Genomic DNA, 17,098 nt, shown 5'->3' with positions numbered 1-17,098 from the left:
TTGGGGCTAGAAACATCTGACTACCAGAACAATGGTCAGTATAATTCACTCATGTCCTACTGGCTTTGATTTACAGAAGGCCTTGGTACTTGAAAAGATGGATCCATTTTCCTTTCTGCCACACGCATACAAAGAAAAATTAACATCATCTAACCAATAGCAGGCAATAAGCAATACTTCAAGTCTTTAAGCACTGAACTGAGAATTTATCAGCTTAAATCTGAAGAGATTTTTGGTTTTAGTCTTGCTTTAAAACATTACTAACTTTAATATATTCAGCACTGAGAGAAAAAGCCCTCTTTTTCAGTCTTTCTTCAGAAATGGATCATAAAAGCCTGAAGTCAGAGAGTAAAATGCACCTTATAAAAAGAAATATACCGATGAAAAAAAATACCCAAACACTTTCTGTTCAAAATTTCTTTCAGTACATCCCTTTCTTTGAAACTGACAGAATTCCTTCAATTTTGGTTGTAGAACTAATGAATTAGCTCAAAAACACATCACTGCTGTATCTTGATCCTAGTCACTCTGCTGCAAAATCAGGCCACACAATGCAGCTTGCATAAGAAGTGACAGTCCTGTCTGCATATTAAGAACTTGTACATTTTGACAGCTATCTGCCCAGTGAATGTTTTGGAAACTTTTGTCTTGTGCTACCACATCGAAGGCATAAGGGGCAGAAATTTGTCCTTAAGTGAAAAGAGGCCATAGCAAAATATCAAGAACTTTACACACTACTCACTGCAAAATTGACTATTATTTTCTACATCAAAAAGCTATGAAAACCAGAGTCGCAGGTTTTAACCGTACTATCTCCACTCACTTTTTCATAGAGAAATTTTCACAGAATTTTGAGTGACGATTTTGTAATTATCTCCCAATATCCAACAGCATTCAGACCTAGGTAAGTCTCCTCTCCCATCTTTAATCTAACGCCTAAAATCTAACAGAAAGTGAATGAAAGCAATCACTGGGACATACATTAAGCACAAAGGCAGAAGAGATGAATTAATTCATGCATTTTAAAACTTGCATTCATTCTGGGCTTTTATTTCTCTTGGTGTATCTCAGATGTATGGAAAATGGAAACGAGTTCAGTTCCTGCAATGTAGGAATGCGGCAAAAGAAAAAGATACTTTGATAGCGCTCAGTAACATATAATTTCATTTCCATGCTTGTCAGATTACCCTAAATGGAACTGATTTCTCTACTTCCCTTTATCTCATGTGTTTGCTTTTGTTACTCCAGGACAGACGGTGATACCAGCTAGAAAAAGCAGACATCAAGTACAATCCGCACAGTTTTAAGGCATGAAGCAAGCACAGGAGAACAGTTTAAAAGGTGAATACAACTTCCAAAGCACTCACTGAAAGTTTAGCTGCACTGCAACAATCTAATGTCATTCATGTTAAATGTATTAATAGTAACATTATTGCATCAGAAGGTTCAACTAAATGAGTATGATTAGAAAGCTTCCACTTCCACTTCACAGAGAAGGGGATGGAAATTAACAACAGGTTTGGATGTACCCACATGAAACTCAATCCCAGCACTGCAAGGGGGCATTTGCTCCTGCGACTGCAGCATGGCATGGTTTTGTCCATCATTCGAAGTACTAGGCTGCTGTACACCTAGTCACTAGGCTAAGTTTTCCTATTTTATACATACCCACGACTTGTATGTAAAGAGAGGGGCTTTGGATTGATATGTTGCTTATTTTTTTGTTTAGGATGTTTCTGTTCTGATTTCCCTTGTTTTGCTGCATCTTCTGCTGGCTTTTGAAACGGTTCTTCCCTCTTACTCTAAGGCAAAGATAATTTTAAAAATACCACATTAGCTATCAGTCTGAATCCCCCTGTACTCCTTTTGACATCAAGCTTTCACAAAAAGTACATTTTTAGTTAGCTGCTTAGCACACCTAATACAACCAAGAATATTACATTCCTTTGTTAATACAAACATAAACTAGCAAAATACCAAAGCTAAGATCCTGACTGCAACATTCAGTTAATGATCCGCTCTGTACACTTTACAAAATGAATTTAACACAAAACACATAAATAAAATAACACAATACCTGTGTATTCTAACCTGAGCTGTGTAAGACTTAACATGTGTATTTTTGGAATTTGTAATAAAATAAAAAAAAAAAACAAAAAAAAACCCACCAAACCTCTTAGCTCAATAACGAAGCAATATAAAGGAATTTATTATAAACCAAATTTTTAATTTGCTCTCACTCTCATTTATAAAAGGTCAAATTGACTTGTTCAATTTTCACATCAAAGATAGGTTTTTTCCTCACTTATTTTATCCTCTCAGAAATCTCACACATGATTTCTGATTCTGCAAGAGATCTTCACAGATACTGTTCAGATTCAAGAACAAAAAAAACAAAAAAAAAAACCACCAAACCCCAACAACAAATAACGAGAAAATCCCACCAAAATTATCAAAAACTTTTCAAGACCAGAACACAGCTATCAGTATAAACAAAAAGTGTTTTAGACACTCCCACCAAAATTCCCTTCTCATGTATTCTCTTCCTTCCCTTTATTAGCTCTCTTGGGAAAACATAACCTGAATTTCCAGTATTAAAAACAAGAAATGCTTCCTGAAAGCCTCATGTCACCTTCTAAGAGGTAAAAGGAGACATAAAATTCCTTATTCTCAGATGAGATTTAAAGCACTGGGCAGCTCTCAGTTTTAAATTACGAAGCCTCCAAGTCAACAATCATCTTTATCTTCGAATCTGGTGAAACAATCAGACCCATCATTCCTAAAATCTCACTTAAGTCTGTGCAAGCCAACAGCAAGACAAGGAAATGCAAGGCCTCACACAACCCTATTACTTCCATAAAATATATTTTAATGTTTTGAACTGAGTAACAAAGCCTACATAAGCTACACAAGGCCCTGTTATAGCCTTGTGCTAAATACAATTAATAACCTTTCTACCTTTCAACTTATCAAGGCAAAGGGAAATTAACTGTAACCCTTCCTCTACGTTTCTTCGAATTACAACTATTGGCTGAAAATCAGTTCTAACTGTGGCATCTTTCATACATCAAAATATTTGGTTTTCATTCACACTCTGTCTGATTTATGAGATAAAAAAAATTCCAGACCCCCTCCATCCAGCCCTCCTGCATACCAAGAGACTAAACTGGTACCAATAAGAGTATAAATCAAAGATTTACATTTCAGAAACTGTTGTAATGACTAAAAAGCAAGTTTCAATTTAAAAAAAAAAAAAAAAAGAAAAAAGAAAACCCACTTGAAAGCTCATGAATTAGGGTGCCAGGAAAAACACACCGAAAATGTCACTGTAAACTTAACAAATGCACTATAGAAACTACAGAACCCACTACAGAAACCCCTTAAGAGCAAACAGAGCTGCAGAGGGTTATTATTTTTAGTCTTTTATAGCAAAACCACTACTGTGTCCAGCTCTAAAATGTAACTAAAAAATTCAACATAAGCTCACCCCTGCATTCTAGAAAAGAACAAATCAAAATGACAGCAGTATACTAATGCCTTTCTTTTAGGGAAATATTTACTTGTTCACAAACCAGAAATTCTTTCTCTTCTGAACCACCTCTCTCTTGTGGACCATTAACAGGAGGAGACCTTTTGAAATTTCTCTCACACGCAGTTTCAGAAGTAATTGCAGGAGTTTTACCTGTGTTGCAAATAACCTTGGGAGGGAAGAAAACAAAGGTGTGATTTGCTTACCTTAAGGCTAAATTTTCAAAATCAGTTAACCAATTCATGCAAATACACTCACATATGAGCAGAGAGACAGTTGTGCACAAATACATCATGTGCAGACTAATTAACTTCTAGGACAAATTGAAAACAAACTACATCTGATAAAAACACATTAAAAAGTGACCAAGTCAGACACAGTTAAACATATGGTCAAACGTTGTTCTTACTGAAGTTCACCAACAGACTTTTTGTTCATTTGGGAAGACAGTTCACCTTCATAGTTTCATGTAGGATCGTATTTTTTCAAGCATATGCGATTAAACTTTCCTATGAGTCCACAGCACATGTGCAATCCATAAGTAACAGGCAACTGTTCCGTGTTTTTAGAATTGGATGCTTAAGGCTTGGGTAATTTGAGCTACCCACTATTTTCCAATCAATACTGTATTATAAAACAAGGTAGAGAATTTGCCTAACACATGGTCAGGTATCATCTTATTGTGGGGTGCTGAATTAAAAGGCCATGCCATATGTCACAAGCATATCCTTTCCCCAGCTTTGTTATGAGACTTTAGGTCTGACTTATAACCTAACTTGGGTAACTTTGATATTTTCGCAGAATCTCTTCAAGGGAAAGGTATTGCCATTATTCAGTATTCAGATATATTCTCCATTATATCAACAAAAATCTAACAAATATCAGTTTGTTAATATGTATAATTTTTATCATGAAATTCTAATCTTAAATTTAGAACCTCCAAACATTTATACATGTTTAGATTTTCTCTAAGTTTTATTTATCCTATGATTTACAGTGCCTACAGACTTACTCTTACAGCTTTTTATTCTGTATAAGCTGTGAAAAAAGTTTGCTCTTTTAGATTTTAGTCTTTCTTCTGAAACAGCACAATGCTCACAAGCATCAATAATGAAATGTGTAAGAAAGCACACCATTTGTAGTAATCCCACTAATGTATATGCTCCTAGTGAAGAAACAGAAGACAAAATAAAAGCAGAAGTGCCTATTTTATACTGTAAGATGACCAAAAGACAGGCTGACTCTCCTAAGTCCTGATCGCAGTAACAGTGAATTGAAAACACAACGCAGTCTCACAACCAGAGTTACTCTTTGTGGTCTGATTAGAAATAGCAGCATTTTCAATCCTACAAAGTTCAAAAACTCATGAGATATGTTAAAGTGCCACAAGAGTATCATAAAATCAAAAGACTCCTCTTTTAAATATAAGTGGTTCTTATGAAAGAAAAAAAAAAAAACACTAGAGATGCGCTTTAGGGCTCAGAAGTATATAGGCACAGAGATAGAGACTGAATAAGAAACTGTGGTAACCCATAAAAGACCATGAGAATAAATAGCGAAACCTGAATTATTTCAGTGGCAAGACATGTTGCAACACAGAACACCTGAACATGCCTCTGTTATTAGCTATATACTACCTAACATAAAAATGGTAAAAGTGAAGGATAACATTAAGTAGGATCTTAGAGCTCCTAAGGTAAACTAATGCAAAAAGAAGAAAATGCTCCTGCTGTAAAGGACGGAATACAACCAGGCATAAGGAGAATGAGTAACTAGACCTGACTACAGTAAAGAATAACAGGAAAACAAACATAATTATACTGTACTTTTGTATACTAAGGAGGAAAAAAAAACACCATGTAACAACATTCACGTTTGTCATTCCCCTGACAGAAGTGGAAGAAAGGAAATCTTGGAAGGTATGCAACTTTGCTGATACATAAAAGAAAGTATTCATTTACTTTTTGGATTCTTTAAAGTTACCTGTTCAGCTGCAAGTATCGGTGACTTTTCATGAGGACTCTTCCAAACAAACTGGCTTTGATATTCAGAATTTCTGGGGAAAGTATATAAATGTGGAATATTCATGCCTGCTTTCCTCTGAAGTACTCTGTGAAGCTGACAACAAAGAAAAAAAACCCACTGGTGGTTCCCTTTCCTACAATGTCTGGCAAGTCAGGTATCTTTCAATGCACCCTTTCAAACTAACAGTTTGGGGTTTGGTTGTATGAATTAAATGAATGCAAAGTACATTTTCTCATTATAGCAAACAACCCCAACAATATAGAATTGGCTAAAACCTTGTTTAAGTGAAATCAATAGTGATGGCACATGAAAGGCAAATTCCTATTGACCTAAGTGGAACCAAAATCTGGTCTCATAAGTACTGTTCTTCAAAGAACAAAGCTACAACATAGAGTATCAAAATACAGAACTAAGGAGAAAGTTAGGCAATAGAGGCTGATGTATGTGCATAAATTATTTCAAGTACCAGATTAACAATTTCTAAACTGGCCAATTAAAAAAAACTTTAAGTCTCCCCTTACCCCATTACCCATTTTTTCTAATTCCTTTTTTGGAGATGAAAATGGTTCATTTTGATTTGGTGGAGCTGCAGAGGGTGATTTCTTCATGTTGTTTTCTGCAAGGGCAAGAACTGTTTCACCTCTCGAATCTGCTGAATGTGACCGAACTTCTGAGGGGAGTCTGGGTCCTTCTGGCGTTTCAGTATTTTCCCCATTCACACCATTCACATCATTGCTGCGGCTTGTGTGCAACTCTGCAGTCCTAAGAGTTTCAGTTTCAAGTGGGTCATTCAAATCACAATCTGCTGTCCATTCAAAGTACTTTGAAATCTGTGGATTATGGTAAGGCACCCTTCTCTTGGAAATGAAGTTTGGTTCTCTTGTGATTCCTGAAAAAGACATATTAGGTTTAATAAAAACATTCTATTGAAGACTTAGTTTATTCTTGTAATAGTGATATTATAAATTTATCATACAACTTATTAGAAAAAAACTATTTTAATATCCTTGAACAAAGACAGCCTATGAATTACAGGCACAGCTGTGAAATTCTGTCTTTTTTCCTATTTGTGAATATCTTTCCTTTCCACTAAAGAGAAGCAGGAATATGGTGCTCCAGGACCATGTTGGATAAAACCCTATAAAGCAAATATGGCCACAGGACAACCTTTTGCAAATTGATTCTAGGAGTTGAACAACAATAAAATTAACACAGCCAGTAAAAGAATGTGGTTAACACAGATATAGAATAACCAATCTGCAATGCTAGAGTATGCCAGAAACATTTCTCATTACACATGCACAATATCTCTGAATAGGTTCTTGATAATTGTGACAAGACAGTAACAGGTCCTTATCCATGTAATACAATTCCGATTTAAAACCATCTCAGATAGCTGGTGACTTTTTACAGTATGAACACCAAAATAACTTCAAAACTGTAAAAAGACTGTGACAAAACCAGCTATCAAGTTATTTTTAAAGAACTGCTGGCCTTGGCAAACATAGATGAAAATAAAATTACCCCACCATTTTAAGAAGAGGACTGAATGACTGAAAGCATTTAAAGTGGGAAATCATAATCCAACTGTAAAGTGCTCAGCTGTGACAGAAAAATAAGTGAAGGCCCCTGACTAATGAAACACTTTCTAGGCAAGAGACAAACTTCTATCTCATGAAAATCTACGTAGAAAAAGAGAGAACAAACAATGGTGAAAGGTATGCAGAATGTTTGGATGTCTACCTACACATACATGTAGTAGGAAACAATTCCAGTGGAAAAACTCTGGAAAAGTATCAGGGAGGAAGTCAGAGTACCTGCAGCTGTTAACTTTTTGGGGTGACGGTCCAAGTCATCCTTAAAACTGCCCACTATGTGTTTCAACTGGAAGAACTGTAAGTGAACTATCAATGACAATCTGCAACTCCTATGAGGTGGCAAGAGTGACAGCTGAAGATGTAGACGGTTAAAAGGCCAGAAAAAAGGTGGGAGTGAAAATGAACACAAAGATGTAGGAAAACTACACCAAGCACAAAAAGACTGCTACAACATGAGGAGGGGAAACTTCTGTATTTCTAACTCATGACTTTATTGCAAGTCTTGCAAAATTTGCAGTTTAGTTTGACTGGTAAAGAAGCACTGATTACAATTTGGAAAAGAAGTTAATATATTTAAATGTTCATAAGTTGTGGAACTTATACAGGTACCCACACGCAGACCCACACGCTAGGGAAAGCAAAACTAAAAAAATACGTATTTTGCAGTAATGGAAAAAAGCAGTAATGCATATAAAGCATATTAATTAGGACGATTAAATTATTTATTAAAATATCTGGCATCTCAACTAAAACAAAACCCTACTCTCAGTGGTTTGTTCTTAATTACCAGGCTGTAATTTGGAACGTTTACATTGTAGGAATGAATATACTGGACTCTCAATTACACAGACTATGTAGTGCAGTTGCACTAGATTGCAAAAGTGCTACTGCAAGAATTCCTATTTTTTACTGCTCCTTTTTAAAGAACTGCAGTTGTCATCACTCTCTAGCTTACTCCTACTCCTCAACTCCCTACAGGCCTTTGAATCCAGATGCCATTTCCTTTGTCTTCTACTTCCCAACCCTGCATTTTCCTGCCACAATAATGTCTACAACCCCTAACTCCTATATTACAGCACCACAACCTTTTCCATTCAATGCTCCTCTTTTTGTTGTTGTTGTTTTGTCAGTTAGCTGTCCCTGTTAGTTTTCATAACAATTTTACTTTGCAGCAACTTTGCCCCAAGTCAGTCTCCTTTTACATACAGAATTTTACTTACTGTTTCCATGCTCCACAGGTAACCCAGTGTCTCCTTCTACACACCCTGTATGGGTTAACACTGCATGCGTGCTTCATGTTTGAGACTTGGCTTATGCTGCATGTTAGAAACCATGTATTTTTCAGGTTTTAAAAAGCAACACTAACGTTAAAAGGTAGAAAGAATACGGCATCCAAAGATATACTCTAAATAATGACCAGGATTATATCTTAACTGTATAAAGTGCACAAATTGCAAACATTACCAGCTCATTGTGGCCATGCACTCAATCACAGCAAACCTTTCTAGGCTTGCAGCCCAGTCTCATCCTTATCAGAGCCATCCCGGATTTGCAATCAATGGGGCAGCTTTCCAGGGCACTTGCTTACCAAACTGATCTGATCGAAGGCCTGCCCACAAGGATTTCTGTTGCTCGGACGGGCTATAAAACTCTGGGGTTTTCCATCTGAAGTTCCTCTTATATTCACTCAGCCCCTGCAGCAAACAGAGAGGCGTCTGTCAAGTAACATCCCGCTTTCCGGCGTCTATTAGCAACAGATCTCCAAGAGGAAAAACACCAACAAGGCCGCAGCAGGATTCAGCCGTTTCAGCAGGTTGCTATGCATGTGCAAACAACTCCTCTTTCCCTTCCCTCCAAAGAGCAAAAACTACTTGAGTGCTATGCAGAAAAAGGGCGGAATAACTTCATGCACAAAAAGTACGCAAAAAAACTTGTTTACATCTGTAAGTGAATAAAGTTTCAGGAACAAACACAGCCAGAACCCGCTGTCACCGACACGACTGAACTGTTTCTGTCTTTATTAGCTCCTTAGCGCAAAGGTCTCCCCTTTCCCGCCTCACCGGTGGCACCCCAAAAACGGCTGCACCCCCTCCCTCTTCCCACCAGCCGCAGAGGCCCGCCGGGGTTGCTACTTCCCTCGCCCGGGGCCCGGCCTGCCGGAGCGCGCACACAGACACACAAACACCCCGCCGACCCGGTCGCGGCCCGGCAGCCCAGCCCAGCCCCGCCTCACCCTGAAGCGTACGGGCATGGCGGAGCGCGGACTGCCGGACCACAGCCTTCAACACCGCCGTTCCCCTGCTAAACCCGCCAGCCTCGACCAGCCCGCCTCGGCCTGCCACGCCTTCCCTCTCCTCCCCTAGCCCAGCCTCGCCTCACGGCGCGCCTGCGCGGTCGCCCGGCATTGAGCAGGGAGTTCTGCGTTTACCAGAGCCGCCGCTTTGCCCTCGGGGGCCATGTTGGCCGGGGGAGGTTGCCGCCTGCGATCATAGCGCTGCTGTCGGGGCTGTGTTGGCTGGGGTGCTGCTGCCGCATTATCCGTATTAAAAGTCTTTTCCACTAGCTAAGGCAGGATAACGGTGTTGCATCGCCGGTATCGTGTGTCTGGGGAAGGACGATGGGGAGTCGTGTGCGCCCACCGGCGTGTCAGTCAGCAGCGCGGGGCGCTTTGTGCTACCGCAGCGCAAGGGCAAGGGAATACTGAACGCTGGTTAAAAAAGAAATGCACGTCGGAACTCGCAGCACTATGTTGCTACAAAAACAGCAGTTAGAGAGAGGAAAAATAAGTTTAGTTACCTTTCTGGAGCCTGTGCTATGGATGGTATGCAGCTGCCAATCCTCCTCAGCAACCTTGCCCGACCTCGCTGTACGGTCAGATCCTAATCCACCTTCTTCAGATCTTCCTCAGGGGGTCGCTTTTTTAGCTGCCTTCCCACTGCTAATCTCCATCCTGACTCTGTTTGGCTATATCAAATGAAAAAGAACTGAGAGGGTGGTAAAAAGAGCAGTAAAACAATCACAGATTTATAGAATGGTTTGGGTAGGAAGAGACCTTAATCTTCATCTAGTTCCAACCTGCCTGCCATGGGCAGTGTCACTTCCCACTAGACTGGGGTTTATATGTCTATATATGTGTGTATATATATATATGCATATAATAAAAACCAAAATTACTTAGGCAGTCTGTTTGTTTCCTCTGCCCATGGCTGCTGAGCCTCCCTTTCTTCCTTCTTAGTAGGACCTGTTGCAGATGCCTGATGCCTCTAGTGCAGCATAAACTTGAGAAAGGGCTTTGACACCTCTGTGTCTGCAAAACACACTGCCAGACATGGAAGGAATGACTTGGTGCCAGTCTCACTGACTTACACAGTGAGTTTAGGTCCAGTCAGACCCTGTGGAAAAGGTGAGCAGCATTTTTTTACCACTGATGTGAAGGAGAGAGTACCAATCTGTAATGAAAGGCTTGCGAGCAAAGTTAAATGTTCTTCTGCCATGTAAGCAGCAGGGGAAAAAAGGAAGAAATGTTCTGCATTGATGGTGTTTCCAAGTTTCGTACATCTTCATAATGAATTTCAAGATCAAGATGATAATTTTGATAGAATTTGTGTGCTGATTACACTCAAAACTGCTAGATCCACCAAATAAAGTAGTTTGTTCTATTACTACAGTGTTTTATTTCATAAGGTTCAATCAGGTCTAGTTCAGTACGTTTGCTAAAGAAGTGCTCAAACTTGCTACAGAAAGTGAAAAGCCAGCTGGCAAACTCCTTCAAAATAGAGATTCCAGGTTTGCCAGAATCTCTGCTCCTATATACACACCAGGCCAAACATTATTTCAGCATGTTCTTGGGGTGTTCTCCAATTAAGCAAACTATAATAATGCATTTATAGATGGTTCGGGGCTGTCTGGATTCAGAGATGGGTTTGATTCTTCAATGCAGAAACATGAGACCACACACCCTGAAACATGACACCACACACCCTGATTATATTTCTTAACAATGTCTTTCCCTTTTTTAAAGATAAAGCAAAATAAATTATCCTGAAACAATGGAATTCACATTCCTCTATAAGCACTGAATAATATAAATTGCGTTTTAAATCTTCTCCTTACAGCTAAGAGATAGAATTAGTTTATGTAGAGGAAGCACTTCAGTAAATATGTCAACCACTGAGCTTCTACAATGTTTATCTCATGCTCTTTATCCCTGCTGATATGTACTAGCCACTTCAAGTTCAATGTATACACATTAATGACCACACAATTATTCAAGGTAATGTAATGTAAGAATGCTAAAATGCTTAAGCATTTATTTTCATATATTTTCATAACAATATTTTCATATGAATGCTGCATAAATAATGAAATCATAAAAATGGATCCATGTCTAGAAAAAGTTACAATGCATTCACAAACTCATGGTCTTGAAAAGAAAGAAAAGATTGTTCCCAGGTTTCTGGAAAAAAAACCAAGAAAACAAAAAAAAACCACAAAACCCCAAACCCACCCCAATTTAACTGGGACTGATGCATCCCCCAGTAGCTGGTCCATATTATTTATTAGATCCAATTGTTTTAAAAAATAGGCATTTAAAGCTTGTGTTGCTGCGTAACACATTTAAATAGTTTTGAGCTCAAGCCACTTCACATTTCTCTAACACTTGAGAGGTTGATCATCTTCCTTCTTTATTTCCTATAAAGCAAATATAAGTATTTTATTTTACCTTGGTAATACTCCATATTTAGATCTTGTTGCTATTCTTCAAATGAATCAACAGATGTGGCTTCTTTTGCTAAACCACACATGAAAATTCTTTTTAATTTTTTTATCTGCATCTTTTCAAATGGGTGATTTGTGACCCATATATTTTTATTTTCACATTGTTTGTTTGCCTGTTAGCTTCACTACATCTTTCTGCCTGTCCAGACCCTTATCTTTGACCTTCTCTGTCTCTGGACCCCAGCTCTCTTGAAGAGCTTGATTAAATTAGATTTTCTTTGAGCACCTTCAACTTCAGCCTGTGAATAGCTGTCGATTAAATCTGACTAAATGGGGACCTTTTCATGACCTCTTTCTCAGGCTGCTTGTAAATTTGTATACCACAGGCAGCTCTGCTTTAAAGACTCAGTAACCTAAAGTCTCTTTCTTTTCTTTTGCTTTAACGTTGATGGTGCCTCCTGCCAAAACTCAAAGCATGATGTGTCAGCAATCCTCTCTCCAGCCAAAGAAGGCTAGACACAGCTTGCTGTAGAGCCTGTCAGATCCACTCCATGTGTCAGCCTGAGGGAAGCAAATGAGAGCAATGAAACGTGTTTTCTTCCTCCAGAGTCTGTAGCCTCTGGCACCCACTGGTGCAGGAGCAAAGGAGGAGCAGTAGCACAGCTGGCCTGGCTCAAGTCCCATGGTTTTACTCTTAATAGCAAATGTTTCTCATGCAAACTTGCCCCAGCTTATTTTACAACTCATTTAGAAACTGCAGTGTTAAAACTACTTTAATTTTAGTACTCATTTCAATCCCTTTTTCAAGTGACAGAGCTAATCCACCAGTCATTAAGGGGCAGCATTTAGTTGCTTGCAGGCGTCTGGATTCGAAGATACTCCTGGCTTTGTGTCTAAGTAGTGGTTCTTGAGCTTGGCAGAAGCATTAGCTGTTATCATCTTAAACTAATCTGTTCCTCTGGTACAATTTCATGCTGAAACGCAGAGAAGCCTAATGTAGTTCATCTTTCTAACCATAAAAGAGGTCATAAAATGAATATGAAATTTGGATAGACAGGTCCAATTCTCAGCCCACCATCCACTTTCTTGTTCACTGTGCCCTGTTTCTTCAGGCAAAACACAGAAGTGACTGCTGCCTTTTAGAACTTCATCCTTTACCCACCAACTACGAGATACATACAACAGAGCTTTCCATAACCAGGGCCTGCCAACCTCTGTGGTAACCCAGTGGGATCGTGAAACTCCAAAATGCCTCAGATCAGGCTACTTTTCAAATCCACACCCTTAGCCTTTCTGTTATTCCTCCCTCTCTGAAGAGAGAATAATATGAGACTCCTAACCAGTTTGGTATCTGCTAATCATGAGCTTCTGTTGATTATAAAAGCACAAGATTTTTCTTTTAAATGTATTATAAAAGTATTCAGATTCAGAAACAGAACAAAGTATTTCACATGTGAGGAGCTGATGCAAGGGCAACAGTGGCTAACTTAATTTCTTACATTAGAAGAAAAAGGAAAGTAGGAGAGCATGTATGATTTTGATCTAGTTTTGATCTAATGTTTGCCTGGAGTGAAACCACAGCTGCTCATCCTTCAGCAAAGAAGTGTACACCCAACTTGTAGCCATAAACAATAGTGATCTACGTTTCCCTGGAAGCACAGGATCATTACTTTACTTTATCCTCGATATTTGTGCAGCTCTACACGCTTGGTCATTACCAGTCTGCATGACTGTTCATAATGCAGAAATCATCTCCTTTTGTTTTTTTAAAAGTGTGTTTAGATTTACACACTACAGTAGCAAAATCGTGCAATGCTGGCATAAATAATCTGTTATGACAAGCCCTCAGGGAATAACTCCTGTTGGCAGGATGTGTGTCATCCCGGGATGGTCTGATGCATCAATAACTGCACCATAACAATGAAAACATGAGCTTGGCCTTGGGTGTCTCACAGCTCGGGTGGGCCAGCTCAGCTTTGTTGGCAAGGTAATGCAGTTTAACTTCAAAAGGGAAGGCGAAGAGGATAATTGTCACTGTGGAGGCCTGTCTGTGAGACAGCCAAAGCTCTCTATGATGTATTAAGAAAAGGATTTGAAAGACACACACTGAACTTTCTGTTAAACTTGTCATTTTAATTTTAATTCCTTGCTTTGTGTGCTGTCTGTAACAAGAATCTGCTATCCCTTGGTGCTATACACATATATCAGTAAGAAATCACATTTCCGTGATGCTGACTCATAGCCATTTAAGAAGGTAAGGCTCATTAAGGGAATGGGAATTAGCCACACTGTCCAAAGGAGAGTGTCCTTTACCTTTTGGAATCCAGATGTGAGCAGCTTTCCCTCTTCCCTTGCACTCCTGGCAGTGTCCTGTAGGAGGTGGACGTTTAGGAAGTTTATTTCAACGGCCTGTAGAACACAGTGAAAATATTCAAACAAGTTCAGGTTTTGTAGATCTAGTTCATTTGGCAACATTGTGGTAAAGGAACATCTAAAACTTGTTCTTGCCTTGGTAATAATGATCTATCAGTGCAAATTTGCCAGTGTCTGTCAGCTGTGCTGATATCTGTATCTTCCCTGTTTTCTGTTAAAAAAATGATAATGCAATAGAGTCGTGTTTTGAAAACAAAATCTATGTAAAAGTACTGTGGTTTATAGTGCAAATATTGAGAGAAATACTATTAATAGCTTGAAATACACTGTACCAGTAGTTGTAACAGTGTTGAGAACAGATTGGGAAGGGGACAAAGGGGATCAAAGGGGAAACAGCTTTGTCACCCAGCTGCAGAAAAAGCCATTATGGCATTTGCATAGTTCATATATTCCCCCTCCTTGTCAGGAACTCATCCACTGTAGATACTGGAGTAGCTGCTCCAGACAGACAGCTTGTTACGCCCTTCCTCCCTTACATCTGAGAAGTGGCATCTAGAGAAGTTACATCTAGCAAATTCCCCTAGGAGGATGCCTTTCTTGGGTCACTGCAGCAGCTTACGGTGATGGTGTCTGTCACAGAGAGGCACAGAATTATTTTTATGAAGTGGCAGCAGTTCTTACAATCCTGAATCATACCAACTTTTTACCTGCCATTTTATCCATTAACCCTCCAGTAACTGTGATGCAAATGTATTCTTGTTTTCATTTTTTGCTAAACAAAGTATCAGCAGATGGCAAGCCTTCACTACTGCATCTTGATCATGTATCTGTAACTAAACACAGACCAGACTTCGTTTCTTCATCCTTTTTCAATGGGCACTTCTTCCTTCCTTACTTGCAACAGCCCACAGGATTAAGAGTAATGTTCCAGCAGTTACATATACAAACCTACATGTATCCACAAACTGCAAAAATTGTCATATATTATTGCACCAGCTACATCATGTCTAGGAAAACTGGATTTGATGCACACAATTACTTGACTAGCCCCAGTGCCTTCTAATAAGGTGATTTGAAGGCATTGGTTAGAGTAGTGTTGTAGAGGTTCCCAAATTGTGTTTGTGAGTTCTCCTCAAGTGTGTATATTTTGCAGCCAGGCGTAGGACCTGCTGTCATTAGCAGTGGCCACCACCAGTGCTGCCACCAGTGTCCTTGCCAGTGATGGTACTTGGCTTTAAAAGTCTTTGAAAACCAAATTTAGAAACCTGTCTCCCCTCAAAGAGTGCCAGTAAATATAGTAGGCGAGAAATCCGAATGAGCCCTGCCCTAGCTGCCCTCAGTAGATAGCCCAACACAAATCTGCAAGCAGGCAGAATCTCATAGTCCTGGACTACCACCAGCCCAAATTATTCTCCTGGCGTTTTTCTGCACTAGGTACACACAGCAGCTGAAACATATACATCTCTTAGCTGTATTTAGGTATTGCAAGGACTCTGTTTGACTATGTAGTGGTTCTGACACACTATGCAGTCTGTTCACAAGGATGAGAACTTCTGAATGCTCTGTGTAAGCCTTCAGTAACTGGAGCTCAGCTCTTCAGTGGGAATTATGTTAGGCAATACACAAGAGTATTTTAGGACACTGAATACTGCACCAAAACACTGCAGCTTTATGGTGCAAAGTGCTGCAGGCACATGATTTGAATGTGCTAAAAAAACATTCCAGTTAGTATCTGTTTGAGTATATTCTGTCTGTACCAAGCCAGTTTTATGCCAGACTAGATAATGCCCGTTCCCCCCAGACAGTATAAAGCCAGTATCAATACCAAACTGCATACTCTGGGTAATAGGCACCAGAAGTGCCCTCACTGCTCCTGCCCCATCCATTTGGACTGGAAGGTGATCCAGTGCCACACAGATCAAATATTAATGGGCTTGTCAGCATGTTCTTACTAAAACCAAAGTTTCTTCATTATCTCAGCCTCAGCCTCTGTTCTGTCTGGAATATATAGGAGCACAAAGAAATCTAATATTTACCAGTGCAGCTGTTTCCTACCTCCTTCCGTGTCTGCACACACACACATACACACACGACACCATTCTAATAGAGTTCTGTGTAAACAGCAGTTGGCAAAAATCCTGAAGTCCCTTCTAAGGCAGATGTGACATCACTGTGACACACTTATCGCAAGTTTCTTCAGGGAATTACTTCTTCCAGATAACACCCACCAAAGAAACTGAGCAAGCTGGGAGTGTTTCTGGAGGGCCTTATCCATCTCTGGTTGAAGATAGCATCAGTATTTGAGTCGGTGCAGAGGAGGCAGGCGTGGAGCTATAGCTGAGCCTGCCCTACCGCTGGTGGTCCCTGTTGCTCTTTGTGGACTTGCTAAGTGGGATTTACCAAACACAAGACTTGTGTGGCTGATCCTAACTCCACACTTTCCCAGTTAAAGGAAAGCCATTTCATAGGGTTGAGCTGAGGCCAGGCAGCAGCACAGCAGGAACTGTCACTCAGGGAGAGGACTAAGCACCATGGCCTCACTGGAAGCAGCTCCCTGGGCCAGGGTTAGGTCCCACCTACAACCTCCTTGTGGCACTGCCTGGGGCCTCTCCCTCCCCAGTGCAGTGACTCTGCATAGTCCCCAAGCCTTGACAGCTAGACCTCCTGATGGGGGGATGCTGTCAGGGCCTTCAGAAAATGGGCACTGTGGGCTTTTACATGGGTACAGCTGGTCTGCACAAACACCATGCTTTCTGGTATTTTCTTTCAATCTGTAGCAAAATGTAAAGTTCCCAATATTGTTGGAAAGGAAAATGCCACCCAACCAGCAATCTGGTCCTTACAGCATCTGCTC

General features: G+C 39.8%; 1 protein-coding gene across 1 annotated transcript in view; it reads right to left on the bottom strand.

Annotated features, from left to right (window-relative positions):
• Positions 1-17,098, bottom strand: part of MDM1 (Mdm1 nuclear protein) — a gene marked incomplete at its 5' end in the record, with an annotated part of 105,465 nt that overhangs the window by 18,282 nt on the left and 70,085 nt on the right. Inside the window, 6 exons of the mRNA XM_080610179.1 lie at positions 1,669-1,802; positions 3,561-3,698; positions 5,513-5,647; positions 6,076-6,443; positions 8,741-8,846; positions 9,581-9,715. Coding sequence (XP_080466305.1) covers positions 1,669-1,802; positions 3,561-3,698; positions 5,513-5,647; positions 6,076-6,443; positions 8,741-8,846; positions 9,581-9,715 — 1,016 coding nt within the window. The remainder of the gene's footprint in view (positions 1-1,668; positions 1,803-3,560; positions 3,699-5,512; positions 5,648-6,075; positions 6,444-8,740; positions 8,847-9,580; positions 9,716-17,098) is intronic.

This window comes from Psittacula echo (assembly GCF_963264785.1).
Source record: "Psittacula echo genome assembly, chromosome: 1".
NCBI classification, from domain to species: Eukaryota; Metazoa; Chordata; class Aves; order Psittaciformes; family Psittacidae; genus Psittacula; species Psittacula echo.
Note: the sequence above shows the minus strand (reverse complement) of the source record. Positions and strands in the feature narration are given on the sequence as shown.